General features: G+C 41.3%; 1 protein-coding gene across 1 annotated transcript in view; it reads left to right on the top strand.

The window, feature by feature from the left end:
- Positions 1–18132, top strand: part of ZBBX (zinc finger B-box domain containing) — a 178589-nt gene extending 160457 nt beyond the window's left edge. The window contains exons 17-19 of the mRNA XM_066600685.1: positions 1939–2169; positions 9908–10010; positions 17813–18132. Coding sequence (XP_066456782.1) covers positions 1939–2169; positions 9908–10010; positions 17813–17909 — 431 coding nt within the window. The 3' untranslated portion in view covers positions 17910–18132. The remainder of the gene's footprint in view (positions 1–1938; positions 2170–9907; positions 10011–17812) is intronic.
- Positions 18133–20985: the final 2853 nt, after the last annotated feature.

The following is a 20985-nucleotide window of genomic DNA, read 5'->3' as shown; positions in this document are numbered from 1 at the left end:
CATGCACAAAATCATGTTTTTGTTTGTGGTATAATTAATGCAGGAGCCAAGTATGGTTCCGACATCTTTCCATGGCGCTATCCTTTTATAGACAACACTCTGTTGGAGACACATATTTTTGCATATAATTATTGTTAAATGCAAAACTTGTAAATATGTGCAGAAAGTTGGTGTACATATGTTAATAGGGGACTCATAGTAAGATTTCATTAGGTCTACAATATCTATATATGCGCATTATTTTGCATTAATCAAGGCAAGTGAAAGCCTTTTGTTGCATTTAAAGTTAACTTTGGACAACCTTCATGTATGAAAATCTTGTTTAATATATTTTATTTCAAATGATATCGTTATTGTGGTATAATGCAAAATTGCACATCTGTTTGCAACATCCAGGACATCTGGAAGCTGCGTATTACGTAGCGTATCTATCCTTTATATTCACCTACTGTTCTAAAACACTTGAAAAATCTATGAGTCGTATAGATGTTGCAGTGTTTAACTTGAGTGTGATGATTCTGGCACTAGTACTTATTTTAAGCCATTGAAAAGCTATTGTTCTTTAAACACAGCAAAAGCCATTGGACAGGTTAAACAAACTGTGGTACAGAAAGTTATCAGAATGAGTTAAAGGGGTTGTCTCGCGAAATCAAGTGGGGTTATACACTTCTGTATGGCCATATTAATGCACTTTGTAATATACATCGTGCATTAAATATGAGCCATACAGAAGTTATTCACTTACCTGCTCCGTTGCTGGCGTCCCCGTTGCCATGGTTCCGTCTAACTTCGGTGTCTTCTTGCTTTTTTAGACGCGCTTGCGCAGATGGATCTTCTCCCTTCGGCTGGTCTTGGAAGCATCGGCGTTTTGGCTCCGCCCCTTGTACGCGTCATCGCGTAGCTCCGCCCCATGACGTGTGCCGGTTCCAGCCTCCTGATTGGCTGGAATCGGCACGTGACGGGGGCGGAGCTATGGGATGACGCGTACAAGGGGGCGGAGCCAAAACGCCGATGCTTCCAAGACCAGCCGAAGGGAGAAGATCCATCTGCGCAAGCGCGTCTAAAAAAGCAAGAAGACACCGAAGTTAGACGGAACCATGGCAACGGGGACGCTAGCAACGGAGCAGGTAAGTGAATAACTTCTGTATGGCTCATATTTAATGCACGATGTATATTACAAAGTGCATTAATATGGCCATACAGAAGTGTATAGACCCACTTGCTTTCGTGAGACAACCCCTTTAAGCCTTAAAGGGAACCTGTCATCAGTTTTTACCATGGTAAACCAAGGCCAGGGCTAGAATTATCACCTACATCTGTTTACAGAACTTATTTTCCCATGGCTCTTTATAAATCCATACCTGAAGAATTACTGCTTAAAGAGTTAATGTGCTGCATGAAAATTAGGCAAAACGGTCTAGTGGGCAGGCCAGACCATCTCTTTTGTCTGCAGGCTCTCCTTGTAAGTCCGTCCCTCTCTTTTTCTACAATAGTATGTCATCCACGCAGCACATGGCCACTGACTAGTACATGTGCAGAACATCTGTCCCTTTTGTAAGTAGAATCGGTGTGCTGATCTGCACATGCATGGGTCAGCAAACGTAAGATGGTATGAGATTTTGAAGCGCTGCACGGATGACAGCTAGTACATCATCCACGTCTTAGGGGAAGAGAGGGGCGAACGTATGGGAAAAACCTGCTTTTCAAACAGTAATTCTTCAGGTATGGATTTATAAAGACTCATGGGAAAAGCTGTTTGGTAAACAGACGTAGATGTTATTTCTCATGCTGCGCTTGGTTTACTGTGAGAAAAACGTATGACCGGTTCCCTTTAAGTCAAACTTTGTTAAATCTGTCCCTCTAGGTTTTTCAGATTAGCGCTGTAATATTCACACTGTTCATATTTATGTACTTATTTTTGGAAATCGTATTTTACAGCATGTTCCTCCAGAAACTCCTGTTCTTCAAAGTCTATTCCTCAAATCTCCGGATCGTTCAGCGGTTCAAGACCTAGTTCTGCATCTGCTCGTCCAATGTCCAGAGCAGCCTCAGAGATCTCAGAAATAGAGTCAATTGACTGTACAGACAGACAAGACTACTTTTTGGAGGATGAAAACGAAAGGGAAACACTGGCTAGCTTGGAAAACGAATTTAATTCTTTGCACACAGGTACTTCATTTTTTTCCCATTTCCAGACAAATGATATAGGTGTACTGAGCCATATTGTACATGTGTGTTTTCTCTGAGAAACCAGTCTGTTTGTACTTGTAGTGATTTATTTAAGCCTGTATATAAAGAGATCACCTACAGACACAAGACTACTGACAGCCAGTACACTCCATCGTCTCAACATCATGACTTAGTCTACTGTATCTGGGTTCAAACAAAATAGCTATGCCTTTCAGCAATCAGATATGCCTTGCCAGTACCAGTATCATTGTGAGGGTTGAGTACAAGAGACCTGTGGCCCATGTTATTTGCTCGATGCCTCCAGTGTCCTGGCCAGTTGCTACATTCTATTTTTTCCACATCCATAGGGTGCTGATATAGTTGAAATTTAGTGAGGGAAGCAAAAGTATGACCATCAGTCACTGTGTGTAATCAGCAGATGTGAACATTGCATGCCATCTGTAGGGGAAACCTACCTGCAGCAGGTAAGCATGGTATGTGATTATACAAGGGAGGCAGCACTATGGCTAGCAAATGGGGCATAGGGGCTGTTGTTATAGTAAGGATATATGTATTCTATTGTATATATCTTTTCATATGTTTCTCACATCAGCCTATGCAAACACACATATATATATATATATCTTTTTTCTTAGTTAATAGCAACAGCTAAATAGTTAACTTGTTCAATATTATATACTAGAATGTATTAGATTCTTGTATTCAACCTCTACAGGCCTTTCTCAGGAGAGAGGCCTAAATTCTTATAAAAGAAGCTGCTCCCCCCCTCCACCTTCGCATTCCATGCTAATGAGCACTGTGAGAGTTTAGTTTCTCCCTTGCTTCTTAGAAATCACGTGTTTTAATAGTAACACACACTTTAAGGCCTGACATATGTTAATCGTTAGAAACTGGAATCTATCCTGAGTTCTTATGACTTTAAGAGTATGTATCTCTACCCTTACGTTATTTTGTGTATGTAAGATAACCAGTCGGATATAAATACGATTACCTTCTGTTCACTTCTCTTTTGTGATCCAATGCTTTGTCTGTAATAAGCTATGTTATTTCCTGATAAAGAACAGAAGTGTATTGCCTTTTGATAGAGCTCTGTGTCCTTGGCTTTATTGGCATGTACGCCCTTCTTAATAATCAGTTTGGAACAAACAGGCAGTGAAATCATAGAGACCCATTGGGGTTCTGATAACACTGTCATCTTACTTTTATATCAGTAATCTCTTCACCCCAGGCAGATGTCTACAAGACTGGTTAATATTACATAGACCTACTCTAGGTTCCACTCCCTAACTATAATCACAGCAGCTGCTATTAGTGATAGAGTATGCTTTTTTGTACTGGCAACTGAATCTAAAATCACAAAGAATCCAACACTGTCCAGGACACATTTGAAGAATAAAATGATAAAGTACAGTACTCTATGTAAGGCAGATCTTTAAATTGTCACTAACTTAACAACTTGTACTTATATGATAGCCAGTGTGATAACTAACAAAACTGCAGTTAGCTTTATTTACTCAAAATGGCAGTTTTATGCTGAAAAATTGCTCTAAAGTGAATGCCACTAGGGTCTCCTTCCCCCCTAATTTGCTGTCCACTGCTTGCTGTCACGTGGTATAAAAGAGCAAAAACTGCTCAATTATACCAAAGTACTCATATCCCACTTGGGTAAAAAATGCTGGATATGGCACTTCTCACCTGGTAGTGTTGTGCAGGTGCACAACACACTGAAGATCGCATTATAGCTGCAGCCCCCTCCTATACTGTAACACAGGCAGGTCCTCGAGTAACCAACAAAACATGGACAAAATAGTAGATGATCAGTGCTGCTGTCAAAATGCACAAAGGACTGGCAGTCCTGGTTAGATGAATTTAAAAGGAGCTTTATTGGCAATGCTTTTCCCAGCTAAATCAGCACCTTCTTTGGGTTATTTACAAACAGTAAGTAGAACAGACCATTTAAATGTCACACAAAGCAGGCAATACAAAGGTATCTGATGTCAAATGCTCCTTCTCAAATCACTGTGTGCTTGCAATACACATAATACAATATGTTCATCATAAGAAACAAGTTAAAAAGATTACAATTGTATGTCATTATGTGCAAAAAATACATACAGTATACCAATCTAAAAGTTGGATCTGTGTGATCATGAATAATGATAAAAAGATAAGAAAAAGATGCATTGCTTTTTTGTTATGTTTATCTAAAAAGATACATTTTGCCGTGGTCATAAATTAGCTGTTCAAAATTTGCAGGAGAGGAGAGAGCAGAGGGAAAGTATGCAGTCAGTCCAATGATTGTCCGCCCAAAATATATGCATTTAAATGAAAATCAATTGTCCTCCTGAAGGTGTCCAGAGCCTTTAAGGGCAGCATTATGTAATGGTTACTGTGACATACAGTACAGTGGAAAAAATATTGTGATGGTTGCCTAATAACCCTGCATTAAGAATACATCAGACTCAGCAGTGACCTGGGATTGATAATTGCAGTTCCTTGTCAGTCTGCTATTAGCAAGCTGTCACGGTGATATCCTTATCCACGGCTTTGCATCACTGCAGCAGAACTTCTGATTGCCATTCAGAGCAGCTACTTAAATTTATGTTGGAGAAGCACACGGCTCATTTCTTCACTTAAATTTGCAGGAGATGGTCATGAAGTGGTTATTGTACTTTTTAACATATATTACTAGAATACTCACTGAAGCCCTTGCAGTCACTTGGACAAATGGGGGGAAATGTATCAATTTGAACCATACATACAGTGAACTGGTCTCTCCCCCGCTCAGCATTCAACACACTCATCAATAGGGTGCATGAATCTGCCGTTGGTCGGACCTGTTGGCCTTGTTGACTGATACTTTTCTAGCTAGAAAAGCATCAGGAATCTTTCATAAGTGTGTTTCATGTGGTGCGGCTCTGAATCTTTCTCTCACATTTTTCATACACGTTTGTATTAGAAAAAGTGGCAAGGTGCTTTATAGATTTGCTGTTTAGTCTATGTTTCAGTTTATTCACATCAGGACACTAGTGTAAATGCATTGAAGTCTGCCGCATAGTTTTCCCTATCTATTTATGCGGGTCAGACTGTAGTGTGATCTGGCCTGACAAAGCAGCTGAAGGGTGATAAAGGAACTTGGGGTACTGTTGTATCTTGTCGACACCAGAAGTGGTGGGTGGAGACAAGGGTTAGGAATCTTGACAGGCAGGCGATGCTCACTGTTGCTGATTGGTTGCTGTAGGCTGTGATTGTACTTGATGACACCCTGCACCAGAGACTGTATGATGTCTAGCATGTACCTTGGCTGCGACCCGGCTACCGACTGGCCATGGCACTGTCACTGTTGTTGCGCGACCATCAATACTCAGCCCAGCCTGCGGACATAAGGAGAGATTGGAGCGCTGCTGGCAGGCCGCCTGGAACAGTAAGAGCGGGGAAAGCACACCGCCGCAGCAGGGACCCAGAAGGTGGAGTCCCGGCTCTCAGGTGACGGGAGGGCACATTACAGCGGCGGAGATGTGTTGGGGGTGGGTGACAGAATAGTATAGCACCCCACAGTAACAGCGTCGGCAGCCTGAGTGGAGAAGGAAGACCGCCGGGGACACAGACAGAAGTGCGGCAGGAGAGATGACCAGCAGGGCAAGTTACATTGGGCTCGCCAGCGCAGGTATGTGCACTGAGTTTTGGCTGGGCTAGAGGGTTAGGGTTATTTCAGTGTTAGGCTTACATTATTAGCTGTAAATACTTCCATGTTACTGTGGCCCTTGGCTCTCACATGGAAGTATTTACAGCTAATAATGTAAGCCTAACACTGAAACTAAACCTAACCCTCCATCCCAGCCAAAACTCCATCACCATGCTGCTAGGACCTTGATGCAGGCAGCCAATCAGTAGCCTCTGGGAGTACACTGGGCAGATGCAGCCCATCACTAGGTCTCCACCCACACTTGTGGTGGGGACAAGATAAACCAGTACCAGAACTTGGTAGGTTGACAACACACTCATCTAGTGCAGCTCAAATATTTAACCCCTTTTAAATACAAATTCCTAGGTTTTAAAAGGGGTTTTCTGGCACTAAAACAAAAAATGTATGGGCTGGGAGTGGCGGAAAAGAAAAAAATAAGCATTACTCCTCTTGTCAGGACTCGAACCCTCGAGTTCCTGTATCTCAGGCAAAAAATCTTCCCGGTGAGCTATTCCTCCTCTAACAGCTTTCTTGCTGAACTTTGTTTCTGGTTCCTTGCTCCAGCTTCTGTTCCTATTTAAAACTGGTCCCGACACTCCTTCCTTGTATGATTTATTGAGCCTTCAGTCAAGCTCTTGTGCCTTACTGTGACTGCTGTTTCCATGTATGACCTCTGGCTTCCCTCTGCCTACATACCTGCCTGCTGCCTTGCTGTGGCTGCTGCTTCCATGTCTGACCTCTGGCTTCCCACTGACTATATACCCGACGTAGCAACAACCTGAAGACTCCTATCCTTACCCTTTTCCTTGTACATCTCCTACTCCAGTGCAGCTGCCCCAGTTCTGCCATTTGGGTCTTGGAAGCTGCTGCCGCAGTCTCCTGCTGTTCAATGTACATATGAGCATCCAACCAATAACTGGCTTCAGAGGGTATACTGCAATGGAAGTTGCAAGGACTGGGACAACTATGCTGGATCGGAGAACATTTAAAAGGTGAGTTCTACTTAAGGGCTCCCACCCACTAGTGTTTTTTTTCACTGCGAAATTCGCACGTTTTTTTTTCTACAGGGGGTCTATGGGACTTGTAAAGCTAAAATCGCGATCGCGCAAAATCGCGATTTACCGCGAAATCGCGATTTTAGCTTTACAACTCCCATAGCCCAAAGACCCCTGCAGAAAAAAAAAACCGCTGCGAATTTCGCAGTAAAAAAACGCTAGTGGGTGGGCACCCTTATTCTGAGTTATCGAGCATTCTCTGCCCATACAGGTTCTTGTAGTCCTATAAACCCTAGTGGACAATGAGCCAACAGACTTTCATGAATACACAGATGGTTGTCAGTTTCGGGTGCTGCTTTGACATTGTACTTGTTAAATTACTGTATTTAATATTTTGCAAATCACTATCAAAGAGCACTAGGTGTTTGCAGTTTAGAGTTTGTATTGGATATTTAATTGGGGACTGTAATGGTGCATAATCTCATGCCTTAGTGACCCGATAGATTAGAGAGGTTCAGTCATATGTGGTGTGCCCCAAATTATACCCCTTTCCCTCTTGTGTTGGCAAATGTGTGCATATAGGTAATGTTCAATATCTAACTATATATATGAACCGGTTATACCGTTCTCTTATAAGCCATATATAAATTATACATTTGGGTTCTCCTTTTTCCTGTTACAATAGCTACGAGTTTAGGGGCCGTAACAACCCTGCAGCTTTTGTACAAAGCTCTTTTATGTATGCCGGACAATGTTATTATTAATAAATATTAGGGTGTAAAGGAAGAAAGGGCCATTATTAATAGATAAAGACAAAGTTTGTAAAGCGAATGAACATTATTACTCCACAGTAAGTTCTGCTTTGCTTCTATTATTCTTGTCGAAAACTTCTTAGCTATAATTAAGCCACTGTACTATTTTTTAATTTATTCAAATTAGCAGTTTTCTCAAATTTAATGTGGGTGGAAGTGTAATGTATAAAAATTAGATTCCGTTTAGCATGTTATTAATGTTATTCTGTTCACTGCTGATATACCGTACGGTATGTGTGAAAAAGAAAGCCCACAAATTTCAGTCTGAACACCGCACATCATACGTTTGTCACATTAAAAACTGTCTGCGCTGACAACCACGGAGTATGAAATGAGTTAAAGCAGTCTTTTTATATTGCTTCTTGCCACCTTTTCTGAAAAAGCAGCTTTTGGCACAGTAGTAAACATTAGGAATATATGAGTGTAGCAGTGTGCTGAGTATCGTATGCTGCAAAGATGTATGGTTTTATAAATTGTCCATCATATCTTTTGGAAGGAAAGGTCTTCCGGGAAATACATACAGTGATAAATGATGGCTCGCACATAAGATTTTGCCGCAACTGCTTGGCATTATTATTGTTCCCTTGTCAAATGATTGATCTGCATACATACTATACTGTACCGCAGTACTGCAGTGGGTGCAGAGGTAGCTGGCACATGGAAGCCCTGGGGGGTCCCAAAGGGCTGTCTGCCACATATGAGGTGGGGCACTATTACAGAGTTTGCATTGGGACCCAGGAGCTTTAAGTTACGCCTGTGCTCGAATATATGCTTTTAAAGTCCCTCAGGCCACACCGTGGGGCAGATTTACTAAAACTGTAGTTGGACAGTATAGACCAAAACTAGACTAAATCTTTAAATGTGATGGATTAATCATAGTAACTCTGCTGAGTGATAAATCCAGTGTATCTAGTCTAACTTTATGCTTTGGTGTACTCTACAACAAAAAAATGCAACAAAATTTATCACAGTCTTCAGTGCATAATGTTGCATTTAGGCCACCTTTTCACGAAGCGAGGCCCCTTTTTTTGGACGAGTTGTAAAGTGTCCAAAAGGATTTAAAAACACACGATAAATGTGGTGCAAACCATGAAAGTCAGTTTTCTGGCACAGTTTGCGGCAAAAAAACTGTCAAATTTTTAATAGTAAATTTGCCCCATTGTGTCTTGTATCATTTATCTCCTCTTTTTGACTTTGCTGTTTGTATCTATAATCTGCATATGTGTATATAGCATGTCTGAGGGACAACCCATCCATATATTTCATCATATGATATAAATGTAGTCTCCATTTGGGACCTGCCTCTATTATTCAGTAAAGAGAGCCTCTACAGAGTGTCTCTTCCTTTGGAATAATCATGGTGATCAGCTCCTCATTAGGAAACTTTCAATTGAGATGGAGTTGTTCAAAATGGACAACACATAAACGTAGTACTTTTTTTTCCCCAAGTATAAAATTGTGTTCCTCAATTTTCTGTTTTTGCATTTTTTGTTCTCTCTAAGGCTCTATTCACATCTGGGTTTGAGACTCTGCTTACAACATCTGTTGCATATCCTGTCATAGTTGATGGGAAAATAACATTTCATACTGCGCTGCTTCTTCCATCAAAGTGACAGGCACCACACCAAAACCTGATGAAACTCAAGAGTTGAGCGAATCTGTGACAATTCTTTCTGTTTTTGGTAACCGGTGAATTATCAGTTATGAAGACTTATTTCAACCATTAGAGATGACGGAACTATAAAGAACTAAACATTTCAGCCTTATGTCCCCCACATTGTTGTGTGAAGGAAGTAAGGCAAAATACCGGTAGATTGGGTTCACAGCTGTGCTTTGACCTTAAGTCATAATGCCATCTCTCAAATTAATTTTTGAATAAACTTTAATTTTTCCCATTGATTTAAATGAGTTTAAAAAAATGGAAAGCCTTCGTTTTGCTTCCATTCTGTAGGATTTACATTTTTTTACTGAACAAATAGCACTGCGGACTGCGCTAAAGTGAATTTTCAAAGATTTGTTCATTTTTTAGCACCTCATCGTTAACTCCCTACAGTTTTTTTATGCATCCTCTTGGAAAAATACATCTTCTAACTAAGGAACAATACTGATGTGGTTATATGTAGTACAGATGGTAATATGTTCTATATAATTCCTGTGTCACATCTGTGGTTATCTGCTGTACCAATACATTTCATAGTTTGACATGAAATATGATCTTTTTACAGGAAACGGGAAACTTCAGACATCAGCACTCAATAATGATTCCTTCCAGTTGACAAGACATGGCCAAAGACTAGCAAATCCTGAAGATGAGGTGCTTTTAAGCAGGTGACTGTAGTTAATCATCATTGGATATTTATCTACGTTTTACATTTTAGAATCGTATGTATGTGGGTGATAGATTAGATTTTGCAAAATGTTGACTGAGACACATTGGAAGGAGAGATAAATCTGAAAATTATTTCCGTTCCTGATCTACAGAACTGTCCTCATGCTATTCTCCTGCCTTGTGTGTTCCACATGTCTTTATTTTAGAGAAGTGAAGAGAAAATAGGCTTTGTTTATCTTCTATTACTGAACTAGCATGAAAAAGTACTATGGAAACAGAAGGCTTATGTAAGAAAAACCTAGATTTTTTTGTACTAATTGTAAAATATTTCTTGTTTCGTTCATTCAGGGACACAGCTTGACCATGGGTATACAGCAACTGTCAATTGGAGATGGATAATAAGTAGAAAATGAGTTGGCTCCTCCCATTTACAATATACACACCCTGCAGGCACTCAGCTAATCACTTTTGTAGGTTAGCAGTAGGAACGCCCCAGTAGGGCCTGATATCATATGGTAGCACTAAAACTACCCTAGAAAGGCGCCTGGGTGACAACAAAGAGTAACTCCTGCCAGGGAAAGGAACCAAAAACAAAAGAAAAAGGACTCTTATCAGATGAGTGCATGATTTAGTGAATAGACTCCACCACTGCTCGGAGGGATTCCATGTGAGAGGGTCTGACCCTTACATACTGATTTAGACCTTTGAGATCTACTACTGGATGTACTGATCCATCTTTTTTTGGGATCATAAATATGTTCAAGTAAAACCCCTAGAAATGTTGGTGATCCCGGACAGGGATTATAACGCCCTGCTGCAGCAACGTATGAACCGCCAGAGAAAATGCCTCAGCCTTGCGTGGTGTAGCTGGTATTTTTGACACCAAAAACCAGTCAGGGGGCTGGATCAAGAACTCTATTGAATACCCAGACGAAATTACCTCTTGTACCCAGAAATCTGAAACCTGGGACAACCAGGTTTCCCTTAACAAGGACAATCGACCGCCTCACCCTCGTAGAAATGGACAGAGGCAGCCCATCAAACAGTAGACCTAGCTTGGGTTTTCTTGGGGCTACGAGCCTGTGGGTGCCAGGAGGGAGAAGGCTTGAAAGAGGACCCTGCCTGCAATCCTGCAACCCTGAGTTGCCCTCTGAGATCCGAGGGCTTGGCCGGCCAAAAAGAGGGAAAAATAGACCTCCTGCGCTGGGTGGTTATCGCCCTCCTTGGCCTATTTTGGGGAACCCTCTGTTGCGTCCGCTATGATTTCATCCAATATGGCCTCAAAGAGTCTGGACCTAGCACAGGGTAGGCCTATAACAGCTTTTTTAGATTAATCATCTGCCTCCCATGATTTCAGCCAGAGGGTGTGACGTATAGTGACCGAGGCTGCAGAAATGCATTATAAGAGTCTCACACTATCCAGGGAAGCCTCACAAATGAACTTCCCGGCATGGCCTATCTGGAAAGTGAGATTGCCAAGTTCCTTCACAGAGGCTCTGGACCAGAGGCATATCAACCTGGCCCATTCTGTTATGGCCTTACCCACCCAGGTGCAGGCGTACACCCGTCTGAGGGGCGACCCTGCAGCCTCGAAAGAGGCCTTGGCAAGGGATTCAATTTTGCTGTCCTGTGTAAACGGGACGCCGAAGAATCTACTACCGGAGGTACCAACCACCTTTTTACCAGCTCTTCCTTGCCTTCAAAGACAGGGCAGGCACCAGGCATGAATCTGTTGTCTGTTCGCCCTCCTTGTGTTGGGGTAGAGTGAAGAATCGTACTAATCTGCCGACCTCTTCTAAGCGGCCCAAGAGGACCACCGTCCACCTATGCATCTTGTACAGACACTAGGCTAAAAACTGATTAGCTGAGTGCCTGCAGGGGGGTGTATAGCAAGTGCAAGAAGCCAACTTGTTTTCTACTTGGTGTCCATCTCCAATCGGCAGTTGCTGTATACCCATGGTCAAACTGTGTCCCTCAATGACACGCATGAGAAAGATTCTCTGGTCCATCTTGTCTGCATAGATCGATAGATACGTATGTAATATATATATATATATATATATATATATATATATATATATATATATATATATATATATATATATATATATGCTTATCCCAGGCTCCTTACATTAACTTACTGTTGATTTTTAAACATGTTTGCTGAAAATTTGTTTGAGGCATGTATTGCTCTTTCAGTAACTAATATTTTCTGACATTACTTCTGATTTTCCCCCAGCTAGTTTCACATTGTGTCCTCTTTTCTTGTGTTTAGTTTCTTATTAAAAACACTTTCCTCTTGAATGTTATTTAAACATATTTAAAGGTTTTGATCATGTCCTTCCATTTCTTTTCCTTCCTTCAGGCTATACAAGTAAGGCTGCCTGTCCATGGCCGTGACGGAATATCGCTAGGGGGAGCACTGACAGCTCTCCGGGATGAGCATATCTAATATTTAGGCTCACCGTGGAGAATCGTGGTAAATCGCAGCATGCTGCCATTTTCATCCCACGAGTGGAGAATCACTATGATTTTCTGCTCGTGGACGTTGGGCTGCGCTTTCCATAGTTAGCCTATGGAAAGTGTTCACTGCGTTACCCGCGGCTAGATTATCGCTGCAGATAACACAGTGATGTATCGCTTGTGGACAGGCAGCCTTAAGTTCTTTATGTATTTCCTGATAAGTTTTGTTCTTGAGATCCTCCACCACTTTTGTAGCCCATTTTTGGACTTGCTCTATTTTATCAATGTTTTTTCTGCATGGGAGGGCTGCAGAACTGAACACAGTATTCAAGATGCGGTTTCACTAGAGCTCTATACAAAGGGATTACAATCTCTCTCTCCCAGTTATACCTCTAGCTATGCAGACTAGCATCCTATTTACTTTCCCTACTACCTGCCTACTGGAGTTTCCATTGTTATGACCATTTATCCAATAAAGTGAAATAATTTTTCCATATATATTACCGTATATAACTTACTCCTCCTCCTGGTTCTCCTCCTACCTATCTGACCGCTTCTTCAGTGTCTGCTTTGCTGGCTCTACCTCCCCTTGCTGTTAGGGTCCCCCGGGGCTCAGTCCTCGGCCCCCTCCTCTTCTCCATCTACACAGCCCCCATTGGACAGACCATCAGGAGATTTGGCCTTCAGTACCATCTCTATGCTGATGACACTCAGCTATATACCTCCTCCCGGGACGTCACAGCAACATTTCTCAAAAAAACGCCACCAACTGTCTGTCTGCTGTCTTTAACACTATGTCCTCTCTCTACCTAAAACTGAACCTCTCAAAAACTGACCTACTAGTTTTTCCGCCATCTACTAACCGACCTCATCCTGACATCTCCATCTCAGTGTGTGGCACAACCATAACTCCCATACAGCACGCCCGCATAATACTCGACTCCAATCTCTCCTTCACCGCCTACATCCAATCTCGCCCGAACACTCACTGTCGCCCTTATCCACTCTTGGCTTGATTATTGCAACTCGCTGCTGATAGGCCTCTCCTGCTCCAGAATCTACCCCTCTAATCAATTCTGAATGCTGCAGCCAGGCTCATCTTCCTGTCCAGCCGCTACTCGGATGCCTCTGCCTTGTGCCAGTCACTGCACTGGCTGCCCGTCAAATAGAGAATACAATTTAAACTCACTACCTTCATCCACAAAGCTCTTCACAGCACCACCCCACCCAACATTGCTTCCCTCATCTCAATTCACCACCCAGCCCATGCCCTCTGCTCTGCTAACGAAATCAGACTAAGTGCCCCTCTAATTCGAACCTCTCATTCCCGCCTCCAAGACTTCTCCAGAGCAGCACCTGTCCTCTGGAACGCGCTACCAAAAAATATCCGGGCAATCACTGGCACACTAAACTTCAGGTGTGCTCTAAAAATGCACCTCTTCAGGGAGGCATACCACATCTCCTAAACTAAACCCCTCTGAACTCCACCTGCTAACATGCTCCCTGTCCTACCGACTCCAGCTCCTGCTAGCTGTAATCAACTGGTATCTGCAATCATACCGACTCCACCACTATGTGGCCTGACCATTGTCTGTGTGTATAGCATCCTTCACTCTCCACCCCACTCCCCTTCACCTTCTGTATCACCCCATTACTTGTAGTATGTAAGCTCGTTGGAGCAGGACCCTCGCCCCGACTGTTTCCATCAGTTGATTACTTCATGTAACCGTGGTCTTGTTTTATTTCCCCTGTATTGTAAGCGTTGTGGAATACGTTGGTGCTATATAAATAAAGATTATTATTATATAACAAACCCCATTGCCATCACAACTAACATTATTACACATCTTTGTTTCATCAGCAAACAGACAAACCTTTTTTTGTCCTATTTTTTGGAGGTATGAATTTTATTCACTTGTTAAAAACAGACATGTGACTGCTTTTATTGGAAAGCATTGGTTCTAATAGAGCTCTGGGGTTTTCACACCTATGCATGCGGGGAAAAAACAATTGTCTGATTGAGCCCTGAATCTGCATTTGTGCATTCTTAGACCCATTTTTTGGCAAGACAGCTATATGAGGTCTTTTATTTTTTTGCAGGAAGAGTTGTAGTTTTTATTGCTACCATTTTGAGGTACATCTGACTTTTCGATTGCTTTTTATTGCATTTTTTTGAGAGGCGAATAAAAGCTAAATAATTCAGGCAATATAAATTATTTTTACAGCATTCACCATGCAAGATAAACAAGAGATATTTTCATTGCCTGGATCATACAAATGCCGTAATACAAATTCTATATATAACCTTTTTGGGTGTTTTATCCATTTGAAATGTTTTTTGGGGGAGAAAAATGTGTATTTATTTAAGCTGGATTTTTTTAAAATTACACTTTATTGACCTGTTTTGGCACAGTTTTTTAGTCCTTAAGGGAACTTGTAGATGTGATAGTTCGATCGCTAGGATAGTACAGTATATTACTTATGTAATGCATTCTACGTAGTCTATGACAGCAGCCTGTTAGACTTTGCCGGATGTGTAGGCTTTTGTCAGGCTTTTGGCCGCCATGGAAATTCATTGGTACCTTGCAATTGCACTGCAGGGTGCCAATTGGTGATAGAAGAAGCCCCCTTCCCCTGTCATCTGCCTACATGCTGCAGTTGCTATTGATTGTGGCATGTGATGTGTGAAACTACAAGGATCTGAGGTTTCTCTTCTATTGGTGGTTAGAGAAGGAGCCTGGCTGTCAGCCTGGCTTAAAAAGATGTGCAGGTTTAAAGTGAGGTCAGTAAAAAAGCTGTATTGGCCGTCACTAAGGGGTTAAACTTTCTCCTATATCACTTACAACCAAACTGAGAAGGAAAGTGCCCAGGATCAAACCTTGTGGTCACTAATTGTAACTCTTCCCTGTCCAGAATGGACTCAATAACACTACTCTACTTTCTATCCTTTAACCAACTGCAAATCCACTGGATTATCAAGGGATTAAATCTTGTGATAATTAACCTTTCTGTGAGCTCTTTATGTTTAACTGTGTCAGAGGGTTTGTTAAAATCCAGATTTTGAAGTCCAGGCAATATCTGTGGCATCTTTACATGCTATGCATCTGCTAGGTCTAAACATTTAATTTAGACTTCTTAATTGAAAGTTGTGAATTGACTGCTGCTAGGTTATTCACACTTAAACCTCAGTTTTAGATTACTGCAGGTACTAAGGAAATAGATACAAGTTTCATATTACTGCATGATGCTTAAAACACAACTCCCCTCAAAAACCTGAAAAATCAAGCTTGGCTGCTATTTACAGTAGCCCATTTCCCCTAATTATATATTCATAGGGGTCTGGAAGGCTGAAATATGGCAATCTGTTTCCTGAGGTTCTCACATTGTAGAGCTACTTTAGCAATCCCTGCTCCTTCCTGTGTCACGGAGCTACAGATGTAGCACTGCTAATGCATCCTTACGTTAGTGAGCTACTGAGATCATGAAGTGCGGCTTTGCGCTGCTATGCTATTTACGTAGCATGGATGATAGTCAAACTTAAAGACAGCAGCTGCACTATGCAAATAAGGTAGCAGCAGCTCCTGGTCTGTGCCAGAAATGGATGGTGCTGCTACATATGGAAATGCGTGTTCAATTGTGATATTTTCCTTGACTGACAAAATATTACTTCTGTAGTGTTAGGCCTAGTGCCCACGGCCGTGACAGGCTCCGCAAGCGGAATTACGCAGCGGAGCCCGTCACGGTGCCCCCCCCAGAGACCCCATACTTACCTCCAGATCTGCCGCCCGATGGCACGCATGTGCAGTAGAGACATGCCCACAGCATCACATGACGCGCCGGCCGCATCACATGACGCGGTAGGCGGGGAAGCATTTTCAAGCTATCTTTTGCTGTGCTACAGCGGAAGATAGCGTGACGGACGGCTTCCATTGACTGCAAATAGAACATGCCACGGGTGAGTACGGGTAAATTCAAGGGGTGGAATTCGCACCATGAGCATTGCACTATTAGGTTCAATAGAACCTAATAGCTGCGGGGCAACGCCGTGGATTTCCGTCGCGTATCACGCGGCGGAAATCCGCCCGTGGGAATTAGCCCTTAATCTTTCCTTTTTTCGTAAGATAACTTGACATGATATGACTGTGGCCTTTCCAGTGATTATGGCTCCTGTGCTTTCGCACAAGAACTATAGTTATTCTCGAGGTGGACAGCACTGCAGATCTCTCTCAGCCGCTTGCCTCAATTCACTGCAATCAGGCAGTGGCGCAAAGATAGAGTAACTCCTTTTTACACTGAGCGAGAAGTCACTCAGAAGCTGTTCTGTTTCAGCTCACTGAAATAGAATGACTAGCAACTAGTAACATAGTATAAAAGGCCGAAAAAACATGCCCATCCAGTTCAGCCATTCCCCCCCCCCCTCAAAGTTGATCCAGAGGAAGGCAAAAAAACAATGAGGTAGAAGCTAATTTTCCCCATTTAACAGAAAAATTCCTTCCCGACTCCAATCGGAATAATCCCTAGATCAATGACCTTTCTAAAGTTATTAATAGTTATAATATATAATATTGTATCACTCAAGAAAGATGACCAGGCCCCTCTTGAACTCCTATCGAATTTTCCATCACCACCTCCTCAAGTGACTTGAGCGACTGTCAGTGATCGAGTGTACACGGGCCAACAGCTGCCCATAATGGACTGTTGGCCCATATAAAGCTAATCTTACAAAGAGCAACTATACTTCTTGTTGGTCAGTGAAAGAAAGTCAACAATGACCAGTGTCTTCTCCATATCATAGGCAGATCTAAGAACAACTAAACTACTTTACTTCTATATCATGAAGAACTTTAGCAAATATCTCCATATATCTTAGCTTCCCGAGTCACAGGCTGAAGAAGCATATTCAAGTCAATGGCAGTAACACTTGGAATTACAGATTTATATCACCTGCAGTGCACAGGGCTTTGTGCTAAAAAAAAGCCAGTTTTATCCTGGTGACTCCTGTATATGTATGTATTTATATCATCACATTAGAATTTGTTCTTTTCGGAGTTTTTTTTAAAATACAATTAAACCTATTCATATTGTAACCAGCCCGGACAAATGTACAGTAAAGGCCAGATCTCGTATGAATGCTGTGGTCAGTTCAACTCTCCTGTGTACAAATCCACAAATGTCAGAGACTAAGAGTATATACAGTGCTATGTAAGCCATGAAAGGATACAGTGTGTTAGTCACTTCTCAGACACAGTTGGTTTCCAGGTCACATTTTTGGAGCACAGTATGACTTGTATTATGTGTAATAGAACTTTCTTTTCTCATATTTTTTGTTTCTTGTCAGATTGTCGCTACGCACTCTGCAACGCTGTGCTGTGGAAAGTGAATCGGATGAAGAGGAGACCCTGCAGGACAAACTTAATATATTGTCACTTCAATAGAGCTTTACACCATAGTACAGCAAAAAAAATGACACATGCTGTCCATTGCAGCCATTTCAGATATTGGATAATTGGTTATAACCATTGCTGAACATGTTTCTTACTAGTCTCCCTTCTTTTCTAAGTGCCTATGTGTTGTTCAGCGCACATTATCATCAGGTTAGATATTTTGTCTTTAGATGTCTTCTCATGACACAAAATAAAGTTTACTGGACAAACACAACTGTATCTACCTTTTGTTAAATTAGTCACATTGTTAATAACCGGTGCTATTCATGAGTCACATCTTATATTTGTTAAGATGGACTGCGTTGTGTTCTTGACATCATAAAATCTCAGCTTTTTTCATACAAATTTAGTAGTTCATCAATAGTTCCACAGTACTTTTATTCAGGATTCGCCATGTAAATATAGATAAGGCGTTGTCCTTTTGACAATCCTCTTTTTTTTTTTTTGCAAAGAAAATGTCCATAGTAAATAGAGATGAGTGAGCACGCTCGGATAAGGCAGTTACTTGAGCGAGCATCGCTCTTCTCGAGTAACTGCATTCTCGTCCGAGCAGGTTCGGTGGGCGGCGGGGGTGAGCGAGTGGTGGTGGGGGGGGGGGGGGGAGAGATCTCTCTCACTCCCCCCCCCCCCCAAGCCTGCTCGGACGAGAATGCAGTTACTCGAGAAGAGCGATGCTCGCTCGAGTAACTGCCTTATCTGAGCGTGCTCGCTCATCTCTGCTTGTAAATATTATGATCATACTTTAACTTTATCCTTGTGTTGGGATCCCAAGCATTTAGCTGTAACCTGTGCGGATCCTGCTAGCAAGTGGGTAAGCATTATACTGTATGGTGCCCATTGAAATCAATGGACCGCTCATGCAATGCAGTGACAAGCATGATTCTGGTTAGCTTCTAGACAAGACTCTGGTTTTGGCTTATGTCCCAGGCTTAGTTACAATGTCTGTGAAAGTGTCTGGTAGGAAGTTAAAAAAAAAAATAGGGGCGGAGCTAACTGAATAAGAGAGTGATTTGGATAACTATAGGTAGAGGAATGTGCAGAAGATGTGATTCTTCTCTTTTGTTAAGATGGTGGGTTGTGAAAAAGATCTAGTTGTTCAGGTACAGCCAAACCAATGCTAGTCGCACTGGCAGATGTGAATGGATTAGCTGATCGAAATATAAAGGTCAGTACAATACAAGATGTAAGCTCAACTTCTCTGTTTTATTTTATACCAGGCGTATTTCATTCACCAGAGAGAGAGGCAGAGCTGTGGTACACCATGCACATACAACAACTAACACAAGGTGTATCCCCAGCTATAACCAAGGAACTGGTATTGCCCCGAAACGCATCTTTTTATGCTGGTATAAAATAAAACCGAGAAGCTGAGCTTACTTCTTGTATTGTATTGAACTTTATATTTCGGTTAGCTGCACCTATATCCATCACATTTTTCTTTTCATTAATCCATGTGAAAGGGTCTGACATTGACTTGCAGGAATGCTACCTTCTAATAGGTGGCACTGTAGATACATTGTTCCATCTTTCCATTTGCATATTTCTCAGTAGAGCATGCATGGCCTTATAAGTCTCCTCACACCTTCTATCTGCTCTCCCTAAGCAAAAAAACTAAACCCTTCCTGACCTCCAGAAATACAGACTTCCTTTCTTGCTGTTCTCTACTCCCATTAATTGATTGAGGTTCCAAATAATGGGCTTCCCATTATATACAATTATGATGTCCATTTTATTAGAGTATTTGAATTTCTTTCTCTTAAACCAGATAGATCACAGTACTGCAATATGCACAAAGTCAAAAATAGCAATTGCTTAGGCTCTGGTTTCTAACATTCTGCAAGTTATAAATACTTTTCACATTTGGAATTTTCTCCCAATATACCGTAATCCATCAGAAGTGACATCAAGCTGAACCATATAACTGGAACTATAAGCTGAGTGCAACATAGTTTTGACCTATGTGTTCTATGTATTTTGATGTGTGTTGCATTAGCATTTTTATTGCAGAAAGCTGTAATATTATCTGTGTAAACCCTTTTTCCTAAATCACAAGCATAAAATCTCATAAAAAGTCTAAAGATATAAAAGAATATAGATGAAGCTGTCCATTTAATGTCTGCCAAACTCCGAGGACACATCTCAAGGAAAATTCTGAAGACTAGAACAGAGGAAAATTGTAAGATTGCTAGTTCTAGATATATATATAAGATACACAACTCTATTTTCCAGTGCAGGTACAGTAATTGAAGGTAATTTGTCATACAGGTTTTAAACCGTCAGATGTTTTCATTCAACACAACTAGATTCGTATCTGGACCTATGTCACTGGTGGCATTCATATTTCGAAGCACTTAGATTGCATTTTCCTAACTAGATCTGAAGACAAAGTTAACGAATCGTGCCAGGAATTATATCTTAGAAGTAATGGCTACCTTTACCTTTAGCTCACGTTAAATCAATGTGAATGTAGAACTGTGTGTTATTACCGAAAAGCATAAAGGAGTGTTTCAGGTTATCAGATCTCAAGATATAATCAAGCACATTTACATCATCCTATAACGATTGCATTTATTTCCTGCTAAACAAATAGACTCTATTTCGGGGGTTTAATTGAAAGTTGGAAACATGCAATTTCATAATGAGTAATAAGAAATCTCTGTAATCTCTTTGATTGCAATCCTCCCATATGCATATTTTAAGAGCACAGAGATCCTGGTGCATGCTGAAGAATACTACTTATATTTTGGTAGTCATTTTTGTATGGATAATTGGCTGCTGCAGTTTTCCCTAAAATAATCTTTGTTATATGAAATGTTTTGAATGTGTTCTTGATGTGCATTTAAAAATGAAATCCCATGGAAATTTTAGCTGATAGTACAGGCAGTTAAATCTGACACGTTTTTGCTAAAAATCTGATATGTTGGAATGGATTTAGAGAAATGACTTGCAGAACGGATTTTCGTTGGCATATTTAACCTTTATATCTCTAGGTTATATTCTTTCCGACGAAGCAGGTATTGGCTGAAAGTCATTACCATATCACATTGTTTTATCTTAGCGTTGCTCC

This window comes from Eleutherodactylus coqui, chromosome 1 (assembly GCF_035609145.1).
Source record: "Eleutherodactylus coqui strain aEleCoq1 chromosome 1, aEleCoq1.hap1, whole genome shotgun sequence".
Lineage (NCBI taxonomy): Eukaryota > Metazoa > Chordata > Amphibia > Anura > Eleutherodactylidae > Eleutherodactylus > Eleutherodactylus coqui.
This window is presented reverse-complemented; position numbering and strand designations above follow the sequence as displayed.